This window comes from Chiloscyllium plagiosum, chromosome 9 (assembly GCF_004010195.1).
Source record: "Chiloscyllium plagiosum isolate BGI_BamShark_2017 chromosome 9, ASM401019v2, whole genome shotgun sequence".
In the NCBI taxonomy this organism is placed as follows: domain Eukaryota; kingdom Metazoa; phylum Chordata; class Chondrichthyes; order Orectolobiformes; family Hemiscylliidae; genus Chiloscyllium; species Chiloscyllium plagiosum.
Genome location: NC_057718.1, coordinates 42,428,190 through 42,451,949, shown reverse-complemented (window position 1 = coordinate 42,451,949; position 23,760 = coordinate 42,428,190). Strand labels below are relative to the sequence as shown.

The 23,760-nt window shown below is 42.6% G+C and overlaps 1 protein-coding gene across 1 annotated transcript in view; it reads left to right on the top strand.

Annotated features, from left to right (window-relative positions):
- Nucleotides 1-23,760, top strand: part of spata17 (spermatogenesis associated 17) — a 330,038-nt gene that overhangs the window by 1,376 nt on the left and 304,902 nt on the right. The window contains exons 2-3 of the mRNA XM_043695798.1: nucleotides 8,219-8,308; nucleotides 15,609-15,690. Of these exons, the coding sequence (XP_043551733.1) occupies nucleotides 8,219-8,308; nucleotides 15,609-15,690 (172 nt within the window). The remainder of the gene's footprint in view (nucleotides 1-8,218; nucleotides 8,309-15,608; nucleotides 15,691-23,760) is intronic.

Sequence of the window (23,760 nt, the reverse complement as noted above, 5' to 3'; positions counted from 1 at the left end):
CTACCTTCCCTCCAGTCCCACTCCCCCCCCCCACCCCCACCCCCCCCCCATTTATCTCTCAACCCCCTTTCCCCCATCCCCTACATTCCTGATGAAGGGCTCATGCCCGAAACGTTGATTTTGCCTATCCTATGATTCATTAGAGACTAACTAGCATCTGACAAAAAAGTAACATTCAAAGATAAAGATATCTGAATATGTGAATAGATGAATTAGACAAAATAGATTAATTAAAAACACAAAACTAAATGGGTTTGATCCAGTATTCTTTGCCCTTTTCTTTCTGTCGGAAGTCACGAGACATCAGATTGTAGCCTAGCAAGTTTATTTGAAATCACAAGCTTTCCGAGTACTGTTCCTTCGTCAGCTTCGCTCTGCAACTACGCAAACTAAAAGTTCAAAGAGATTTAACTTTTTTTCTTCTTGTTTCACGGAATGACGCTGTTGTTATGAATGATTCAAGTACACCTACAATGCTGTTAGGAACAGTGTTCCAGGATTTTGATCCAGTGACGGTGAAGCAATGGTAATTTAGTTGCAAGTCAGGATGGTGTGTAGTTTCGAAGGGAACTTGCATGTTATTTGCTGTACCCATATGGCTGCTGTTTTTGTTCTTCTCTGGTGCTAGAGGTCACCCATCTTGCATATGGCATACGGTGTTGCAATTATGCATTAATGGTGAAGGGAGTGAATGTTTAACATAGAGTACGGGGTGCCGATATAACAGTTTGCCTTTTCCTGGATAACATTGGAGATCCACTACTCCAGGCAATTGGAGTGTATTTCATCATACTCCTGAATTGTACTTGTAAATGGTGTGTAGGTGTTAAAGATGGAAGGCAAGTTACTTACCTCTGAATTCCAAGTCACTGATCTGCTGTTTTATCCATGTTATTAATATGGATTGTCCACTTTAGTTTCTTGTTAATGGAAGTTGGTAATCAAGGATTCAACAATGCTAATGTCATTGAAGTGGAGATAGTTTTTGTCATAATACATTTAGGCTTGCCTAAATTTTTTTGCAGGTTTTTGGAAGTCTGGGAAGGAAATTGACTACTATCTCCAGGCTGTTCCCTTTCCATATCATGAGTAACCCTCAGCCTTCCATCTTTAGAGACCTTGAAATCCAGCCAACGTAATAAATCTGACTTACCTGAATCTGGAAACAATTGAGACCTTCACCCTGGGACTGATTGCAGTCCCAACAGTACTAGGCGACATGGTTGGTCAGTAGTTAGCACAGTTGCCTCACAGCCAGGGACCCTGGTTCAATTCCAGCCTTGAGTGGCTGTGTGGAGTTTGTGTGTTCTCCTGGTGTCTGTGTGAGTTTCTGCGTGCTCTGATTTCATTCCCACATTACAAAAATCTGCAGGTAAGGTGTATTGGCCATTCTAAATAATCTTTAGTGTCAAGGGGTGTGCAGGTTAGGTGGATTAGCTACAGTAACTGGATCCACTATGTGGAATAGAACATAGAAAAGTACAGCACAGAGCAGGCCCTTTGGCCCACGATGTTGTGCTGAGATTTAATCCTAATGTAAAATATAGTAACTTAACCTACGCACCCCTCAACTCACTGCTATCCATATGCATGTCCAGCAGTCACTTCAATGTCCCCAGTGACTCTGCTTCCACTGGCAACTGCTTCCACTCTGGCAATGCATTCCATGCATTCACAACTCGCTGCGTAAAGAACCTGCCTCTGACATCTCCTTTATACCTTCCTCCTAATATGACTCCTCATATGACTCCTCGTACCAGTCAATCCTGCCCTGGGGAAAAGTCTCTGGCTATTGACTCTATCTATTCCACTCATTATTTTGTACACCTCGATCCAGTCTCCTCTCTTCCTCCTTCTCTCCAGAGAGAAAATTCCGAGCTTATTTAACCTTTCTTCATAAGGCAAGCCCTCCAGTCCAGGCAGCATCCTGGTAAACCTTCTTTGCACCCTGTCCAAAGCCTCTGTATCTTTCCTATAGTAGGGCAACCAGAACTGGATACAATATTCCAAGTGTGGTCTCACCAGGGACTTGTAGAGCTGCAGCAAAACCTCGCGGCTCTTAAACTCAATCCTCCTGTTAATGAAAGCCAAAACACCATATGCTTTCTTAACAACCCTAGCCACTTGGGTGGCAACTTTGAGGGATCTATGTACTTGCACACCCAGATCCCTCTGTTCCTCCACACTGCCAAGAATCCTGTCTTTAATCCCATTTTCAGCATTCGAGTTTGACCTTCCAAACTGCATCACTTTTCATTTATCCAGGTTGAATTCCATCTGCCATTTCTCAGCGCAGCTCTGCATCCTGTCTATGTCGTGCTGCAGCCTGCAGTAGCCCTCTATACTACTGATGCCTCCAACCTTTGTGTCATCTGCAAATTTACTAACCCACCCCTCAACCTCCTCATCCAAGTCATTTATAAAAACTACAAAGAGCAGAGGCCCAAGAACAGAACCCTGCGGGACCCCAGTCCATACTGACCTCCAGGCAGAATACGTTCCATCTACAACCACTCTCTGCCTTCTGTCAGCCAACCAATTCTGAATCCAGATAGCCAAATCTCCCTGTATCCCATACTTCCTTATGAATGAGCCTACCATGGGAACCTGATCAAATGCCTTGCTGAAGTCCATATACACCACATCCACTGCTCGACAGTCATCGACCTGTCTTGACACCACCTCAGAACTCAATAAGATTTGTGAGGCATGACCCTTTAATCACACTATGCTTTGCCAAATAGTCATAAATCCTATCCCTCAGAATTCTTTCCAAAACTTTGCTGACCACAGACATAAGACTGACTGGTCTGTAATTGCCAGGGATTTCCCTATTTCCCTTCTTGAAAAGAGGAACAACATTTTTCTCCTTCCAATCCTCCGGTACGACTCCTGTGGAGAGTGAGGAGGCAAATATCCTCGTCAGCAGCTTAGCAACCTCCTTTCTCGCTTCCCGGAGCAGCCTAGGATAAATCTGGTCTGGCCCTGGGGACTTATCAATCTTAATGTTTTCCAAAATTTCTAGTACATCAACTTCATCAATCTTGATCTGGTCGAGACTGTATCCCAGCTCCTCCAAGTTTTCATTTATAACAAGTTCCCTTTCCTTGGTGAAAACCGAAGCAAAAAACTAATTTAGGGCTTCCCCTATCTGCTTGGACTCCATGCACAAGTTCCCTCCACTATCCCTGATCGGCCCTACCTTCTCTCTGATCATTCTCTTATTCCTCACGTATGAGTAAAATACCTTTGGGCTCTCCCTAATCCTTCTTGTCAAGCTTTATTCTTGCCCCCTCCTGGCTCTCCTCATCCATTTCTGAGCTCTTTTCTAGCAAGCCTGTAATCCTCTAAAGCTGTGCCAGATCCTTGCTTCCTCCACCTTGCGTAAGCTGCCTTTTTCCTTTTGACGAGAAGTTCCTCTGTTCTTATCCTCCAAGGTTCCTTAATCTTACCCCTTCTTACCTGTCTTAGAGAAACAAATGCGTACATCACTTGCAACAACTGCTCCTTAAATAGTCTCCACGTGTCTGCTGTGCCCTTTCTGTGGAACAATTGCTCCCAGTCTGTACTTCGCAACTCCTGTCTGATAGCGTCATAATTTGCTTTTCCCCAATTAAATATCTTCCCTCGGTAACTGCTCCTTTCACTCTCTAAGGCTATGCTAAATGTGAGGCAGTTGTGATCACTCACCAAAGTGCTCTACCAACGCGAGATCTGACACCTGTCTCGGCTTGTTGCCAAGCACCAAATCCAAAATGGCCTCTCCCCTCGTTGGTCTGTCTACGTACTGAGTAAGGAAACCCTCCTGAACACACCTGACAAAAAACGGCTCCATCCAAACCATCTGCACTTAGGAGGTTCCAGTTGATATTGGGCAAGTTGAAATCACCCATAACAACAACCTTGCTACTTCTGCATTTTTCCAGAATCTGCCCGCTTATGAAATCTTCAATCTCTGTACTGCTATTAGGTGGTCTGTAGAAAACCCTCAATGTGGTGGCTGTTCCCTTGCTGTTCCTAGCTTCCGCCCATACTGACTCAGTAGACAAACCTTCCTCAACAACCTTTGTTTCTGTAGCTGTGATGCACTCTCTGATTAGCAATGCTACACCCCCTCATCTTTTCCACCCTCCCTGTTCTTTTTAAACGTTGGAACATCAAGCAACCATTCCTGCCCCTATGAAACCCACATCTCCGTTATGGCCACAACATCGTAGCCCCAAGTACTGATCCATGCTCTAAGTTTGTCAGTCTTATTTTGGACACTCCTTGCATTAAAGCAGACACACTTTAACCGATACCTTTGTTTCATCACGTGAGAAACCTTCCTGATAGGTTCAATATATCCTGTTGCTGCCCGGTCTGCAACTGACCTCCTCTCAGACATGTGGCTCTGATTCCCACCCCCCTGCCAAACTAGTTTAAACCCTCATGAATCACATGAGCAAATCTCCCACAAGGACATTTGTGCCCCTCCAGTTCAGGTGCAACTGGTCCTTCACGTACAGGTCCCACCTTCCCTAGAAGGTATCCCAATGGCCTAGGTATCTGAATACACCTTTGTCATCACAAAACAAAACAAGTTTGAGAAAACTGACAACATCATCAACAACATCCTTACTGGCATAAATTTCACAAAATAGGAGGAGAACAACAACAGATTAGATGTCAGAGTGGAATGAACAGTTAATGGGGAATTGCAGACCAGTGTCTACAGGAAGACAACACACACATCAAATACTTAACTACAGAAGCAATCATCCCAACACCCACAAATGGAGCTGCATCAGGACATTATTTAAATGGGTCACAACACACTGCAGCACCCAAGAACCACAGTCCACCGATACTTGAATAACAAATGAAACAAGTAGACAACATGCCCAGAAACTCTAGTCACACTACCATACAAAGACATCTCGGCGATGATTACCAGACTGCTCTGACCCCTAGGCATCATGGTAGCCCACAAACCTACCACCATTTTGAAACAGCTACTGATTAACCTAAAGGACTATATACCAAACCAACAAAACATACGTCATTTACAAAATACCAGACAAGGACTGTAGCAAATGTTACAATCGGACAGACAGGCAGAAAACTAGCCACCAGGATACATGAGCACCAACTAGCCACCAAATATCATAACCAACTATCACTAGTATCCATACACACAGACAAAGAGAGAGACACCAGTTCGAATGGGGCAATACATCCATCTGGGACAGGCTAAACAAAGACACGCACAGGAATTTCTTGAGACCTGGTATTCAAATCAGAACTCCAAACAAATAGATTTGGACCCCATTTATCAACCTCTGAGAAAAAGAACCGGAGATGATACCACCCACCTTAAGAGATCATGATGCAAACAGAAAGTGGGACAGAACACCAGCGCTTCACCAGAGGCTCACTGATGACGTTACGTAGCATGGTGACAAAATGCCTGAAAATAAACCTGCCAGCTTAGTGAACAAACATAAAACCTGAACCTCAACCTGAGCAACAAATCTTCTCAAAAATCATAAATGTGAGGTGTTGCATTTTGGAAAAGCATATCAGGGCAGGACTTACATGGAGTCATAGTCATAGTCATAGAGGTGCACAGCCTGGAACAGACCCTTCTGTCCAACTTGTCCATGCCAACCAGAATCCCAACCCAATCTAATCCCACCTGCCAACACCTATCCCTCCATATCCCTCCAAACCCTTCCTATTCATATACCCATCCAGATGCCTTTTAAATGTTGCAATTGTACCAGCCTCCACTACCTTTGGCAGCTCATTCCTTACACATACCATCCTCTGCATGAAAAAGTTGCCCCTTAGATCTCTTTTATATCTTTCCCCTCTCACCCTAAACCTATGCTCCCCCACCCCCAGGGAAAAGACTTTGTCTATTTATCCTATCAATGCCCCTCATGATTTTATAAACCTCTATAAGGTCACCCCTCAGCCTCCGATGCTCCAGGGAAAACAGCCCCAGCCTGTTCAACCTCTCCCTATAGCTCAACTCCTCCAACACATAGTAAGGGCCTTGTCAGTGGTGCTGAACAAGGAGACTTTGGAGTGCAGATTCATAATTCCTTGAAAGTGAAGTTCCAAGTAGACGGGATAGTGAAGAAGGCATTAGGCATGTTTGCCTTTCTTGGTCAGTGCATTGAGTATAGGAGTTAGGCGGTCTTGCTGCAACTTCAGGACATTAGTTAGGCCACCTTTGGAATAGTATGTGTAATTCTGGTCTCCCTCCTATCAAAAGGATGTTGTGAAACTTCAAAGGTTCTGAAAAAATTTACAAGGATGTTGTCAGAGGTTGAAGGGGTTGAACTATAGAGAATGGCTGAATGTGCTGGGGCTATTTCCCCTGGAGTGTCGGAAGCTGAGGGGTGATCTTATGGAGATTATAAAATCATGAGGGGCATGGAGACGGTGAATAGCCAAAGTCTTTTCCCTGGGGCGGGGGTGTCCTAAACTGGAGGACATAGGTTTAAGATGAGAGAGGAAAGATTTAAACAGGACCTAAAGGGCAACTTTTTCATGCAGAGGGTGGTGCATGTATGGAATAGGCTGCAAGAGGAAGTGGTGGAGGCTGGTACAGTTATGACATTTAAAAGGCATCTGAGTGGATATATGAATAAGAGGGGTTTAGAGAGATATGGACCAATTGCTAGAAAATGGAACAAGATGATTTAGGATATCTGGTTGTTAAAGTACCTATTCGAGATGGCTCAGGGAATCCCTGATGGACTCTATCGGTATCCTCTCTTGATTCGTCCCAGAGATCGTACTCTGTGGTAATCTGGAATGTAAAACTCTTCCAGACCATTTAGTTTAAATTATTACCTTTATTTACCAATGGCATCAATGTTACACTGTAATAAAGATACCTACAAGCCAGGCTTGAGCTAAGGTTCTAAATCCTTTGTAGAGTAGCAGCACATCCCTTATCCCTAAGAGCTCTCTCCGGCTACTCCCCTTATTGTTGCCAACGAGCTATTTTTATACAGAAGTTGGTATTAAAATTACAAAAACACATGTCATTAATCAGATAAGCAGCAATAAAATGGCAAAAGTTTGCAGAGGAAGAGAAACTCATTGACAGGTCTGAGTACGCTTGACTAATTAAGCTACATGCACATCAAAGTGGGAACCCTGGACCAAGTCAGGCCAGATGGTCAATTTTGGCTAGTACATTATAACGAGAGACTAGTCTAAATTATGCGGAAATGGTCATGAGGTAATCTTGCTCAGTTAACATGTCCAGTTTCATTGTCCTACAAAATGGCTTTTTCTTTTACAATCATCTTAGATTCCCAGAATGCAAATTAAATTCATAACATTCCCGGATCTCGGGGTCCAGGGAACAACACACAACATTCAATCCATTACAAGCCAGTGTTTACTCAAATCAGACTATAACTAGTTAAACTTTCCACCAGCTTTCGTCATGACTGTGTGTGTCTCTCTCTCTCTCTCTCTCTCTTTGTGTCTCTGTGTCCCTTGAACCCTTCAGTCAGTGAATGTCATTTACATAAAACTGTTTTCTCTCTCACTCACACATGAACATCTTCCAATTTTCAGCCTTTGTGTTCTCCTAGCCTGTAAGGGTGATGAGACATTCACTTCCCAGAGCAGTCAGTTCAGTGTGGTATACATGAAAATGTATCAGGATTGTTCTATTACGTACATATTCCACTCAGCTTATTAAATTATAAATTCTTTTCCTTCTGAGTATGTGTTTTGTTAAGAGTCTTTGATATAAACCAGCAATTTAGTTATCCGACACTCTACTGTGAAATATGCACACCTCCAGCCTCTGGTGTGAGAAGGAAGTACTGCCACACATTCCACAAGTGAATAAATGTTATCAACTGATTTACACCGATCCATTGACACTAAGAATACATGTCACTGGTTCTTTTGAACAAGCACTTTCTCGCATTCTCTGCAGCAAATGTGTCACATAGAAGGCTACGTGCTTACTTATGGTTGACATGGACAAATTGAACTGTAGAATGTGTTTCCATGCTGTTTAGCTCTATGACTCAATACCAACACCCGCTAAGAGTTTCCAGCAATTTCTAGCTTTAAAATAATGTTTCTTTTGTTATTTTGGGAGATTTTCTAAAAAAAAATTATTTTTTTATTATATAAGCAAAGCAATTTGGTTCTTCCATCTTGCTATAATGTATCCATAACCAATATTATTTTTTAGCATTGCAGAAGAAAACCGATTACGAGAACATTGCGCTGCTGTGAAAATCCAAAGCTGTTTCAGAGGGTTTAAGATTCGAGCACATATCAGGTACAGTCAACCTAATTAAACCTAAATCAGTATTTCAACAATCATAATCTATTAATGTACCTTTACCGTATCCAATACCTTGCTTCATGTTTATCAAGCTTTTGTCACACTTCATTTTAACATTTTTCTAATATAAATCTCCGCAGCTACATTAATTATAAACACTGCACATCTATGCCATATGATGTGACTATAGCTGCCTCACATTTATCTGAAAAGGATTCTAGTGCATAAAGCTCACTTAAAAGCTCCTCAACCTATGACAGAGCCATCTATATTTTGGAATTGCTTTGCCCAGTCTAGCTGCAGGAACGTCAGTAACATTGTTGTGGCATCCTCTGGAATTTCATATATACAGGCAAAGTATAGAAGGCTGGTTTGAATGGAATTTCTAAGGTGCAAATGTACAAATCTATCACCTCTGATCTTTGCTTTGCAGACCCTGGAATTCAAGGCAATCATAGCTGCATATAAATTAGATTATTAACAAATGCATCAGTATAAACAGACACGTGAAGAGCCATCATGTAGACCAACAAGGCAAAAATGACACTGGTACTGTGTGCTGCTAAAAAAGATGCAGCAAAAGTAGTTTTACCAACAAGAATTTAAATAAAGAGAGCAATGCTTCTGTACAGCCCTTTCAAGTATACATATAGCGATTTGATGCTTAGAGTTCATGTTATGGAGATGTCTCATCATTAATGATCTGATTCATATACAAATAAATGAGATCGACAGATATCCTAAACTATAAAAGATTTAGGACTAAATTTGGACCAGATATTAATTTTGAAAATTTAAAATTTTAGAATTTGCAGTTATACTTGGTCATCTCTACCTTTTGTTCAAATCCAGTTTGTGACTTTTGCATCTGATTTATATAATTAATTAATGTGGAAGAAAGAATTGAGTGTCTTTTCTTGAGCAGGGTATTGATTAAATTGTGTATTTTGAACATTTGTCCTAAAATTTAATGTGAATTTAATTGGTATAAAAAAACGATAAGTAGAAGTGGTTTAACACTGATTATCACTTTTTGGAAAACCATGATAGTCTGGTGCATTTGCACACTGTCCTAAGGAGTTACTTTCCTTTCAAATCTTGATGTTCAGATTTTTTAATACTTTGAATTCATGCCCGGGGTCTAATAAAACAATGGAAAGATAAGCAGGATTGATTAGCATCTACAAGGGTAAAATACAGACATAATACCACGTCTCAAAACTCATAAAGGTTATCCACACTATTACAGAGCTTCTTTTTTATTTTCTCTTCTCCTCCCACCCAGCCAGACATCATTTGTCATATTTCTAACTTTCGTCAGTTCCAATGAATGATTCCATAACTTAAACGTGAAATAGTTTCTTTTCACCGATGCTATCTAACCTTCTGACCATTTCTGGCATGTATAGTTTATTTTCTACTGCAACATTTGATGCAGTAATGCTTCTTCCAAGCGAAATGCTTCTTCCAAGTGAAACAACAATTTACATAATCCTTTCAACTAGCATGGAATATTCGCTATCTGTTTGGCGGTCTGCTTTATTTTGGTGAAATCAAACTTTTTGCAAGCATGACCCCCAGCTTCCTGCCTGTTAACAGTTAAATTCTCCACTTTGCACCAACTCTATTTCAGTCCTTGACCTGCACAGTGTTCTACAGAAGCTCAGCTTAAGGTTGAGGACAGCATCACATTTTTCACTCTGTCTTTTGCACTTAATATTGAGTTCAGCAATTCTTAATCATTACGTCTACCTTAATGCTGCATTTTATTTTCTCTTGTTTCTTTGTTCCTTTACTTTGCATTCTGCAGGCTGTTATTCAGCCACTCATGTCTCATCCATACACTTTTGACCCTTTAAATTTACTTGCTATTCCAATTTCTTTGGCTTTTGTACAATATGACCTTTTGTCATTTAATCTCTCCTGCCCTCTAACCTATGGCAGACCTTCTGTTTTGTTGTTCTTCTCACCCACCCCACCTTTCAATTAATCAAAAACTACTACTTTGTTCACTTTCCTCAATTATAATAAAAGGTCACAAATTTGAAATGTTAAGATTGTACCTCCTCACAGGTGACCTGTTGGATATTTCCAACACTTACTGTCCTTAAATTGAAAGATCATGAAAATAACTTGCAGTGTAGAATCACAGAAGTTTGTCATTTTTGAATTTTTGGTGCAATCCAGAACTAATCTCATTAGTTTTTTTCCAAATTTCCCTGCATTCATATCCACTTCAAATATTTATTATTTTCTTTTAAAAGATATGATGGTCTCTGACATAAATGTTTGTTCTTGTAAAACCAACCTGCAGTGTAAAGAGAATTTTTCAAAGCATTCTTTTCCCTGTCATACTCACAATTTTAAATTGATTACACTCCACAATCAAAGGAAATTGTTCTTCCCTGTTCACTTCATCAAGCCCTTCTTAATAGTTAAATAAAAAAGCCTGCTTGGCCTCCTGTTTTGCAGCTTTCAACATTATTGATCTCACCATCTTCTTCAAAAACTCGACATTGTTGTCCAGCTTGGAGAGACTGTTTTTTTTTAGATTAGATTAGATTACTTAGTGTGGAAACAGGCCCTTTGGCCCAACAAGTCCACACCGACCCGCCAAAGCGCAATCCACCCACACCCATTCCCCTATATTTACCCCTTCTCCTAACACTACGGACAATTTAGCTTGGCCAATTCACCTAACCTGCACATTTTTGGACTGTGGGAGGAAACGGGAGTACCCGGAGGAAACCCACGCAGACACTGGGAGAATGTGCAAATTCCACACAGTCAGTCGCCTGAGGCGGGAATTGAACCCGTGTCTCTGACACTGTGAGACAGCAGTGCTAACCACGTTGCCACCGTGCCGCCCAGTTTCTCATCAGCTTCCATGCTTTTTAATCTAATAAACAGCCAAAGTTTTGTTTGCAATATCTTCTCCTTACTGTTCCCACAAAATTATTTTGTGTGCCCTCAATGATCTATCCTTCACCACCTCTTATTCCTCATCTACAAGTTGCCCCTTGGCAACAAAATCCAAAAGGCCTTAGTTTTCCCAAATGCAGTGATGGCACCTAGTTCTATCTCATCACCATCACTTCCACCTCTAATGTTGCTAAGTTATCAGACTGCTTATCTGACATCCGCAACGGAATGACCAAAACTTTTCTTTATTAAATAGTGGGAAGATTGTAACCATTGTTTTCAGTCCCCAATAAAGCTCTATTTCCAAAGTACTAAGTCCGTCTCTGTTCCTGGCAAGAGTCTGAGGCTAAACCAGTCTATTTGCAACCTTGCTCAAGCCATGTTTGACCCAAGATGAGCTTCTGGCCATATGTTCATACCATCATTAAGACCTTTTGTAACATCACCTGACGTCATGTTTGTCCCAACTTATCTTTCTTGTTGCCTCAAGATTTGTCTATTCCAATATACTTTTGGCTGGCGTCTCACATTTTGCTCTCTCCAAACTTATGCAGTGGAGTTTTAGATAGCCTCAGCCTCATGTCATCCCTTAATCAGCACCCCATCACCTTATTTTCAAATTCCTCCACAGCCTCCTTTTTCTTTTTTCTTCCAGCACTGCTAAGCACTCATTTTGCGCATCCCTGATTTTAACTGCTACACAATTCATAGAATCATAAAATCCCTACGCTGTGGGAACAGGCCATTCAAGCCTATCAAGTCCACAATGATCCTCTGAAGAGCATCCCACCTGGACCCAACCCCTAACCTATCCCTGTAACCCTGTATTTCCTAGTGCTAATCCACCTAGTACTATTGCCAGAATATTGTCAGGGCATAAAGTCTTTATAGTATCGAGTGTATCCAGCAGTTTCTTGATTCAAAATGAAGTGAACTGAATTGGCTGAAACCTGGCATCTGTGATGCCAGGGTGCTCTGGAGAAGGTCAAGATAGGTCATCCAGGCGGAACTTCTAGATGAAGATTGTAGCAAATGCTCCAGCTTTACTTTTTGCACCGATGTGCTAAGCTGTCCCATTATTGAAGTTGGCAATACTTGAGTTGTTTAGTTGTCCACAAACTTTCCTGCCCAATGTGGCAGGACTGTAGAACTTAGATCTGGCCCATGTGCTGTGGAATCGCTTAGATCTGTCTATTACTTGCTGCATATGATATTTGGCACACAGATATGTTGTCGCTTCGAAGTTGATAGCTCATTTTTATGTCTGGCTATTTCTGTTTCTGGCATATCCTATCTTGTTCACTGTACAAAGTTGCTTCCTTACCTTGATGGTATTGGTAAAGTTGGGAATATGGGGAGAGTTGAGTGTGGTGCTGGAAAAGCACAGCCAGTCAGGCAGCATCCGAGGAGCTAGAGAATTGACAGTTTGAGCATAAGCTCTTCAACAGCTCTTCTACATGCCAATATTTCTTTCCTTAGATAAGGGGCCTGAAACCGTTCATGGTATGCCAGCTCTAGTTTGACTGGAGCCTTGCATATTTTTAGCAAAACCTTCCAACATTTATATTCCATTCCCTTTGAAATACAGGGTAACATTCCATTTGTCTTCCTTATTTCCTGCTGAATTTAGAGGCAAGTTTTTTTTGATTCATGAATGAGCACTCTGAAACCCTTCTGTTTTGTGACTTACTGCATTCCTTCTCAATTTTAAGCTGTTTACTGGTCATCTAGTTTTCCTGCTAAAATGCAAAACCTCACATTTTCCCTTTATATTCATCTGACTAGTTTGTTACTACTCACTTAACCTGTCTTTATCCCTCTGCAGACTCTTTATGTCATCCTCATTACTTGTCATCCCACCTATTTTGTTCCTCCCCAAACTTGGCTCGAGTGCACTCACTTTCTTTACCCAAGTCATTGTTACAAATAATTGTGGCCTCAGCACTAATTCCTGTGGCACTGTACTATTTGCAGGTTGCAGACGTAAAAATGATTCCTTATCCCAACTCTCTATCTTCTATAAGGTCCTGATATTGGTGATCCCATAGGTGTCCCATTGATTTGTTTACAGATCTTGTCATTGAAGGTGAAGTTGGTTGTGAGGCACAGGTCTACTAGTTTGAGGATTCTGTCCTTGCTGATGGAGTTGGTGCTGTCAGGTGTTTGTGTCCTTGGTTCATCTAGCAGTGAGGCCAGTGTTTCTTTGACTAGGGTGATGTTTATTGATAAACATCGTATTCAGGAACAACAACCGATAAGCACAGTCCACCGATTCCTGCACAACAGACCCAAACAAGAAGACATAACACGCCCAGACAGTTTATCCACCCTGCCATACATCAAAGACCTCTCTGAGATGATGACCAGACTACTCCGGTCCCCACACCAACAACCAGCGGAATGAACGTCATATACAAAATACCCTACAAGGACTACAACAAACATTACGTTGGACAAACGGGCAGGAAACCACCAGGATACATGAACACCCACTAGCCATCAAAAGCCACCAACTGTCACTGCTATCCATACACACAGACAAAGAGGGACACTAGTTCAACTGGGACAATGATCCTGGGACAACTAAACAAAGACACACAAGGGAATTCCTAGCGTCCAAACTAGAACTCCATTCACAAACATATTTACCAACCTCTCAGAAACAGAACCGCAATTGATATCAAATACCACAACAAACCAAGACAGATAGAGAAATAGCAAGCACGGCAGAACACCAACACTTCATTGGAGGCTCAGTGATGATGTTACCTAGCATGGTAAAGTTGGTGGGTCCAATCACAAACTGCCAGTGGTTGGGACCTAGAGACCAAAATGACAAGTGGTTGTTCTCTAACCTATCCTTTTAGCCAAGAAGGACGTGCAGTACGAAAAGAATACAAGGAGTAAAACTGGGGAAGAAAATAGTAGTTTAAATGAAGTGTTTACCAAACTGAAAAGAAACACTTTACTGGTTATAAACTTAAAACACAATATATCAATCTACAAAATGGCATCAATTCATGACAATTACATTAGCAATCTTTCCACAATTAACTGGGACCTCCTCACTAATCTGCTCCAGGCCTAGTCAAGGTGGCGACAAACAGATCCTGGTAGCGGGCAACTGAGGAGTATGGTTAGTCTGACTGCCTGCCCTTCATTTGTGGTTGTGTACATTCCCAGTCGTCCTTGGAGAGGCTTGCAGTATCCATGGGCACACTTGAGGACATGAATGGGCTAGTTGTTACTTCAGGGGTTGCATTATTATTATAAATATCCAAAATGAAATATTTTCATTTTGAATGATTTGTTGGAGTGCTCCTTTAAAGGATCAGCAGTCTTGAGTTCAGTTTAATTTTACACTGTTTTTAAAAGAGCTTCCATGTCTGATGGATAAATTTCTCTCCCTAAGTTTGCAGTCTTGTTATAGTAGAGGTAACATGGCATCTTGGAAAACTGCATCATTGACAGAGTCGAACAGGATTTTCCCCTGTGATGTAGGACCCAGATGTCAGTGTCAAATAGGGGTCATAACCTGCGCTGTGGGGGTAACAGTCACTTGGCATTGATTTTCCTAAAAATGGGCCAATTAGTAGCCACAGGGCAGACTCACCATCCAATTAAGCAGGTTGGCTTTCAACTGGAGAGCCAAGAGGTTGCTCTTTATCTCGGAAGAAGGTTAAGCCTGCAGTTTAGAAAGATGGAGACAGAACACTTCTGTTTTGAGGTGCTGTCTCTGCATATTTTAAAACTTAGAAATTGAAAGAAAGAGCTTAGCTGCCAGGCCATTGCTGTGAAAAGAAAACCCCCACCACCAGTGATGACATGTAGTTGAATCCAGGCAAATAGAGACCCTCAACTTAACCCATGCAAATTTTATGAATTCAACCACCCCATCCCCCAATGTCTTCTGGCCTAGACCCAGACATATCAGTGGGCCTGTAGGACAAATAGAAAATTCTACCTACTTCTGACAATCAGCTGTAAAGGGACTTCTAATCCCTTTAATGGATTCCCGCTGCTTGCAGAAGTGGCTCTTCAGCTGCTGATCCTGTCTCCAAAAAATAATGCCAAGAAGCAATGGTGATAGTAAATTTACATGCTCGCTAGTGGCATAAATGTTCATACCCACCTATCTCTGTAGTGTTCTCATCTGCGGTCAGAAGTCCTACCACAGTGCCAACAAAGAAAGGCATGCAATTGAGCGTAGCACCTTATTGAATTCTTGTAGGGAACTTCTGTTCTGATATGATGTTGCTGCCCTATATCATGTAAGGTAGGTACCTTTGAAGAAAGCTACTTTTAATTGAAAATTTTCAGATTATAAAATTTATCAGAAAATTAATAACGTTAAAACTATTTTCTTCAAAAGATACGTGCAGAAAATTGCAATCATCATTCAGAAAACATGGAGAGGTTATCGTAGCAGAATGGAATTCAGAAGCATGGTTCAGGTAAAGACCTTGATTCTATTAGGCAATTCTAATTAACTTAGCTCTTGACAAAGATGCATTAAAAATGGAATGATGTTTTATTTTCATTTAAAGAACTTCAATCTTCATGTTAATTAATTTTAATTTTATGGACAAAATCTGGATTTATTACAACCTACTGGAATTTTAAATACAAATATTTGGATATTTAGCCAAGCTAACATACCTCTAGGTTTGGTAGTGCCCAATTTTCATGGACACATTCTGATCCAGAATTGTTTGAGCCATGCATATGTATTTGTGAGAAATAGTGCTATTGATGCTATCCTAGTTTTAAAATAGTATCATTTGTGCAGTTAGTATCTACTGGAAGGATGCAGAGCAGGCAGATTGTGCCAGCCTTCAGTGTGCAAGACTCATTTGATGACATAGCTGTAATTTATGGAGCTCCGTGCTCCAGCCAACACTCTTAAGCTTGTAGAGGTGAACATGTTAAGCACCAAGCAGAATCCCACTTCTCTTCACCTTTCTTCCCAACACCTCGTCCCCACTGCCTAATTTAATAGAACTGTCAAGTATTTACAGTTTTATTATAAGATGTTTTCTTATCTAAATTACATGGAGTATACAGCACATAAACAGGCAATTCAATCCAAAAAGCAATTACACCCAGTCTAACATTTTATGTTTCAACTGAATCTCCACCCCTTCTTCCTTATTTAATTCCATCCGCAAAACTTTCTATTTCCAACAGCAATTAAAGAGAGAGCCGATATTTAGACTGTTTGAGAGGAGACTGGTGATTGGCTGGCAAGTGGACACAGATTGAGGGAGGTGATGCCATGAAGGATATATCAATTAATGATGATTGACAGTTTTGATGTGATTTCTCAAGATGCCTTTACTAATGAACCAGTGATTGGCAGTCACCTGCTTGGCGAAAGTGAGGACTGCAGATCAGAGTCAAGATTAGAGTGGACTGGAAAAGCACAGCAGGTCAGGCAGCATCCGAGGAGCAGGAAAATCAACGCTTTGGGCAAAAGCCCTTCATCAGGAAAGAGGCTGGGAGCCTCCAGGGTGGAGAGATAAATGGGAGGGGGTGGGGCTGGGGAGAAGGTAGGTAAGAGTGCAATAGGTGGATGGAGGTGGGGATGAAAGTGATAGGTTGGAGAGGAGGGTGAAGCAGATAGGTGGGAAAGAAGATCGGCTGGAGTTGAAGTGTTCTGAGGCGGAAGATGAGGCGTTCTTCCTCCAGGTGTCTGGCGGTGGGGGAGTGGCGGTGAAGGAGGCCCAGGACCTGCATGTTCTTGGCAGAGCAGGAGGGGGAGTTGAAATGTTCAGCCATGGGACGTTGGGTTTGATTGGTGCGGGTGTCCCGGAGATGGTCCCTAAAGCCCTCTGCGAGAAGGCGTCTGGTCTCCCCAATGTAAAGGAGACCACGTTGGGAACAACAGATATAATAAATGTCATTGGTGGATGCGCAAATGAAACTTTGGATGCGGAAGGCTCCTTTGGGGCCTTGGATGGAGGTGATGGGGAGGTGTGGGCACATGTTTTGCAATTCCTGAGGTGGCTGGGGAAGGTGCCAGGAGGGGAGAGTGGGTTGTTGGGGGGGGGCGCGTGGACCTAACCAGGTAGTCACAAAGGGAACGGTCTTTGCGGAAAATGGATATGAGTGGGGAGGGATATGTATTGCTGGTGGTGAGGTCCATTTGTAGGTGGCGGAAATGACAACGGATGATGCAGTTTATGTGGAGGTTGGTGGGTGGAAGGTGAGGACCAGGGGTGTTCTGTCCTTGTTGCAATTGGCGGGGTGGGGTTTGAGGGCAGAAGTGCGGGATGTGGATGAGATGCTTTGGAGGGCATCTTCAACCACATGGGAGGGAAATTATGGTATTTAAAGAAAGAGGCCATCTGGTGTGTTCTGTAGTGGAACTGGTCCTCCTGGAAGCAGATATGGCAGAGGCGGAGGAATTGGGAATACAGGATAGCATTTTTACAGGAGGTAAAGTGGGAACAGATGTAATCCAGGTAGCTGTGGGTGTCGGTGGGTTTGTAAAAAATATCAGTATTGAGTCAGTCATCATTGATGGAGATGGAGAGGTTCAGGAAGGGGAGGGAGGTGTCAGAGATGGTTCAGGTGAATTTAACGTCAGGGTGGAATGTGCTGGCGAGGTTGATGAACTGCTCAACGTCTTCACGGGAGGATGAGGTGGCTCATCAGTGTAGTGGAGGAAGAGGTGGGGAGTGTTGCCAGTGTAATTACGGAAGATGGACTGTTCTACGTAGCTAACAAAGAGACAGGCTTAGCTGGGGCCCATGCGGGTACCCATGGCTACCCCTTTGGTCTGGCGGAAGTGGGAGGATTCGAAGGAGAAATTGCTAAGGGTGAGGACCAGTTCAGCCAAACTAATGAGAATGTCAGTGGAAGGGTACTGGTAGGGACGTCAGGAGAGGAAGAAACTGAGGGCTTGGAGGCCCTGGTCATAGCGGATGGAGGTGTAGAGGGATTGGATGTCACCTGCTATGTTGAGTTGAAATAGGTGCAGTAACTTCTGTCTGCAAAAAAAAAGACCTTGTTCATTAATACACAAGTGCATTCAACTGCAAGCCCAGTTGACAATCCTAAATCAGTTAATGTAATTCTTTGCACAGTCTATATTATACATCAAATGTTGTAAGATTGTGGATTAACATCTCATTTTGGACATTGTGTTGCAAACTTTGCAATGTACTTTGATCAGTACATTGCTTGTTCTGAACAGCCAAAGGTATGTGCTGTTTGTTAGGATCCTCCAATATTGGGGATGTTCAGTCTAGATACTTGGTATCATACCAACACTGAAATTCATACACCACATTACTCACTTGTCTGCAGGTAGAATGTCTTTTTGGTTTGTCATCAGCATCCTGTTAGTGGCAGACACCATTCACGTGCCTGCTATAGCTTACGTGTAGCTGCCTGCTCATTCTTGATGAAGGGCTTTTGCCCGAAATGTTGATTTTCCTGCTCCTCAGATGTTGCCTGACCTGCTGTGCTTTTACAGCACCACCCTAATCTTGACTCTTCTGTGTAGCTGCTATTCACCTGTTGCTCAAACCTTTGAGATTCCATACTATTACAGAATAATGTGCAGTGGATTGGGCAGTAGCAAACTGATTGGTTTCCTTTACATCCATTCTGACTGCCTTTCTCTGTCTTCCTGCTCCAATGTACTTCTGCAAACTGCAGGATGGTTGTTGGAAGGCTACTAACTTTCACAACTAGAATGACTAGGGCTAAGAGACGAAAATCAGTAATGCTGAGAGAACAAGACAAGTTTCTGTTAATGTACCAGTGCCACTCAATCAGGGTGATGCCTCAGCCTCATGCCATCATGGTAATCTGATGGTGAACAAGACAGTCTGCAGCATTCACAACCATATTGGCAGTTGTTGGACCTTGCATAACAGTTTGAGCTTGCATCAAGTTTAGTTGACCTGACACGCAAGGAATCTCAACTTTTGTAGCAAGACTTCTAGTGGCATCCACCATGATCTGCTTTGTCATGTTTGGGACCACCAAGTGGACAAAAGGATTTGATCATGCTAGAAAGGATGGAGTTCCAGTTCTGCTCAAAGTATTGTGCCAAGTTGGTACCGGAACCTTCCATTCCCTTGACTGCTTTCTGGCAGGCGTTCCATGCTTCAAGTGTTTCATTGTGTGTACACATCAGCTTTTTTCTATATCCTTGCCCATTGCAGTATTTCAGAGCACAATGTTAAGATCTCAACACCTTGGTGAGCTCACCTCTGCCTTATTCCAATCCCCAGCCCTGAGCACATTTGTGGGACACTGGGAATTGTTTAGGGAGAAGGTAGAAAGGCTACATTCTGCATAAATCTAGAATTAAGGAAAAAGATTGATCTCTAGTTTCTTACACTATCATTAGGCTTTGTATGTCTTGACAGATGCAATCCATTTGTGGCTGGTGTCGCATCAGATGCAGACCCTGCTTCTAAGCTATCCTCTTGATAATATGTGCAAAGTTGAGCTGTGTTTACAAGTATTAAATGTGAAGTACAACATTATGCTCTTGTCCCAATGCCTAGTGAGGTTGTGATTCTTGGGTATTGGATAAGTAAAAAGTCACGGGGAAAGGTTGTGATGAGGAAGTAGGGATTAAAGTAAGAGGAATATGCTTATGCCATCTGCAACTTGTAGGCAGAAGAAATTCTGAGATGAGGAAAAGTAGGATATGAGGAGAAGGATACCATTGTTTTGATTGGATTCAGCCAAGACTACTTTGCAGTTGGTAATGTTTCCTGTGTTGCCCCCTGTGAATTACAGGATAAAAGGCTACCTCTCTCCATCTGGTTAATGCCCGCTGCTCTTGTGTATAACCTGCTCTTGGCAAGGAAGAAAGAACTGTGTCATTGAGCATGATTTGACGTGATTTGAGCAGTGACTGAGTCTGATTTAGTTGGAAGATATGGTATTTGAGGGGGCATTCACTGAGCTTGCCTGCTCATGTAAGATCATTAAACATCTTGCAACTCTGCGTTCATTGCATTGACTTCCATATCTGTCTGTTCCCACTCCCTTCCAAATCTGTGATTGTATGCTGTCTTGACTCCCTCTGGAAAAGGTAGACACTTCTCCTTTCCACCACCAATGTAACATTGGAAAACATCAGTTCCCATCCACTCCTATGTTCACCTGTTCTCTTTTTCAAAAGTCACTTAAAGCTTATAACCCTGATAGTTTATAGTGGGCGGCACAGTGGTTAGCACTGCTGCCTCACAGTGCCAGAGACCCAGGTTCAATTCCCGCCTCTGGAGACTCTCTGTGTGGAGTTTGCACATTCTCCCCGTGTCTGCGTGGGTTTCCTCCAGGTGCTCCGGTTTCCTCCCACAGTCCAAAAATGTGCAGGTTAGGTGAATTGGCCATGCTAAATCTCAGTCCAAGGTTTCTTTAATGTTAGGTGGAGGGAGAGAACCCACACTTTCTGACAGCCTCCAACTGTTCTGAGGGCCGGGTATATTTTGCTCCTACCTCATTCATGAGTTTGCCGCTTTCCTGTGGTTGATGTGCTTATTCAATAACTGCCTCACCTACCCAACTTTGTACGTCATGGAACCCATCCTCACATCGACCATGCCTCTTTACCATGCAGGATCATCCCTGAGGTTGCAATGCCAAGCTTTGTCCCCTGAAGTAAACTGTCTCTCTTGCTGAGAGGAATCTTGTTTCCAGCATTGATGCTCCACCTCGCCCCCCCCCCCCTTCCCCATTGGGGTTCTGGAGAGATCAGATTTAATCTGGTGCAGAGTATTTGCACATTGGTAACTCTCCTGGAGCTGTCCCTGTAGTTGCATGAAGGGTGATTTGACAATCAGGATTGTTTGGTATCAAGTGAAGCTGTGAGCTATTTCTTTAAGTCTGGCTTCAAAGTTTGGACTGCGCTTTACACCAGACCGTTAGATGATGGATAATATGGAGCTGTCCTTGTATGCCAAATGTCATTTAGGCAATATATGAATTCCTTCATGGTAAATGAAGGCCTGTTGGCTGTGACACTTCCTGGAGTCAGATCATTGCAAAAGGTATTCACTGCTTTTCTATCTTTGTCCTCATGTTTGACTAATAAGCCCTGCACACTGATTGGGTGTCCACAATGCCTCAGAAGATTGATCCCATGAAAGAGCCGGCCCAATCAACATGTAACCGAGTCCATGATTTGCCTGGCAGTTCCCATGAATGGGGTGGGGACTGGTTCTGCAGGCAATAATATTTGTCCTTGTTGGCATTCTGCCCACTGTCCCACCAACATAGCTATGTCTGCATCCAATCCTGGCCACCAGACATAACGTCTCACCAATATCTTCATTTTGGACACTTCTGGGTGACCCTTAGTGGAGTTCAGCCAGTATCGGTTAGTGACCTTTGCTCGGGGCAATCACTCTTCCTCCCCATAATAAAATGCCATCCTCTGCAGCGATCTATTCTTGCTGGCTCCTGAAAGATTTCAATTCTGGTTGTGATGACTCATTTGTTTCCCCCATTACCATTTGTTTTTGTTTTGCCAGGACTGGATCTTTTTATGTCTACAGTATGATACTCTCAGTGGTGACTGGAAGGTTTAAAACCAGAACTGACTCTTCTAGTGGCAGCACCACCAGTGATGTGTCTGCGGTGGGAGGCAGTTCAAGACACCCGAATTTGCTACTTTGCCTCCTGGACAATGTTGTAATTTGTAATAGTATGCACGTAGAATGAGAGCCCATCCCTGAATTTGACCTGAAGCTATGGGCCTTGTCTTCTTTGAGTAGCCATAGCAGAGGTTTGTGGTCTGTTTACTATTACAAAGTTACATCCGTAAAACATTCTCTCACCAAAGATGACTGCTCTATGTGGGCATACTTGAGCTCTGAATCAGCCAAAGTCCTGCTGTTGGGCGTTCCTCTCCATTGGGCCATCTGTGAGCCAACACTATCCAATATCATAAGGAGAGACATTGCATGTCACTACCAGATCCTGCTCTTTGGGTGTCACCATCTTAGATGATGATAGCTGCTTCTTCACTTCCCTAAAGACTATGTCTTGGCTGTGAAACCATTCCCAAGACTGACCCTTTATCAATAGCAGATGGAAAGGTGCCAGGATGGAGATCAGTTTACATGTGAACTTTCTGTAATAGTTCACCAGCCCAAGAAAGTAGTAAGCCACAGCATCTTTGGTCATCCTCACTTTATCTTTCAATGGGTGTAACTTGCTCTTGTCGGCTCTGTAGCTCAAGTGGGTCACTTGAGGGTGTCCGGAACACATTTTTCCCTCCTAAGGCATACACCCATTTTGGAGAAACATCTAAGGACTATTTCCAAATTCTCTAAATGCTCTTTATTAGTCTTTCCTATTATTAGCAAAGTCAGAAGTCACACGACACCAGGTTATAATCGAACAGGTTTACTTGAAATCACAAGATTTGGAGAGCTGCTCCTTCAGGTGATTTCAGATAAACCTGTTGGACTATAACCTGGTGTCATGAGACTTCTGACTTTGTCCGACACCGGCGCTGCCACAACATGGCAATTATTTACATTTCATCCAGATAAAGGCCAACCTGCGGTAGACCTTGTAAAATGTTCTCCATCGTCTGCTAAAAATGGCACAGGCTGACTACGCCAAATGGCAGTCGCATATTGTTATGAACCTTTTATGGGTATTAATTGTAACATACCTTTTGGGAATCCTCATCTAACCGCAATTGCACGTACGCATGGCTCATATCCAGTTTCATGAAGGAAACACCCACCCACCCACCCAGTTTTGCATACAATTCCTCTATGCCCAGGATTGGATATTTATCCAGCTGCAAGAAATGGTTTACTAATTAAAATCCCCACAAAGGTAAAACGACCAGTTGGTACAACTGGTGCTGATAATTTTGCAAACTGTACTGGTTTGATGATTCCTTCATTTTCCAGTCTCTTGATTTCTGTTCCTACTTTAACATTGCAAGGCAAATGGCACAGGGCAGGGCAGGCAAAATGGTGGAATTGCTTCCTGGTCAACTGTGGTAGTGCTTATTTTTCCCCAGCACCCATGCTGTGTGTATGCAGGTGTGAGACACAGTGAAAGACACATGGTGCACGAATCTTTATTCAAATTTCCACCACCAGGAAGAAAGGAAACACTCAAATGGCCTGTGACAAGCAGTGCCCTTCACATCAAAGGGCAGTGCTGTGTGATCAAACAGTGTTGGGGAGGGCAGGAAATAAATCAAAATAGAGTTAGAGGGGGAAATAATGCACTCCACTCCCTGTGGCACCCATTTCTCCCTGAACAACTCCAGGGTATTGGTGGACACCGTGTGCTCCTTTTCCAGACACACCCGGGCTCTAACGTAGACACTCCTGTCTATTTTTCTTTTTTGTGAACAGAACCTCTGACTGTCCTGTTTATTTATTTTCTTTTCTTTTTTTTTCTTTTTTCCCCAGCACCCATGTTGTGTGTGTGCAGGTGAGAGACACAGTGAAAGGCACAAGGTGCACGAATGTTTATTCAAATTTCCACCAGCGGGAAGAAAGAAAACACCCGAGTGGCCAGTG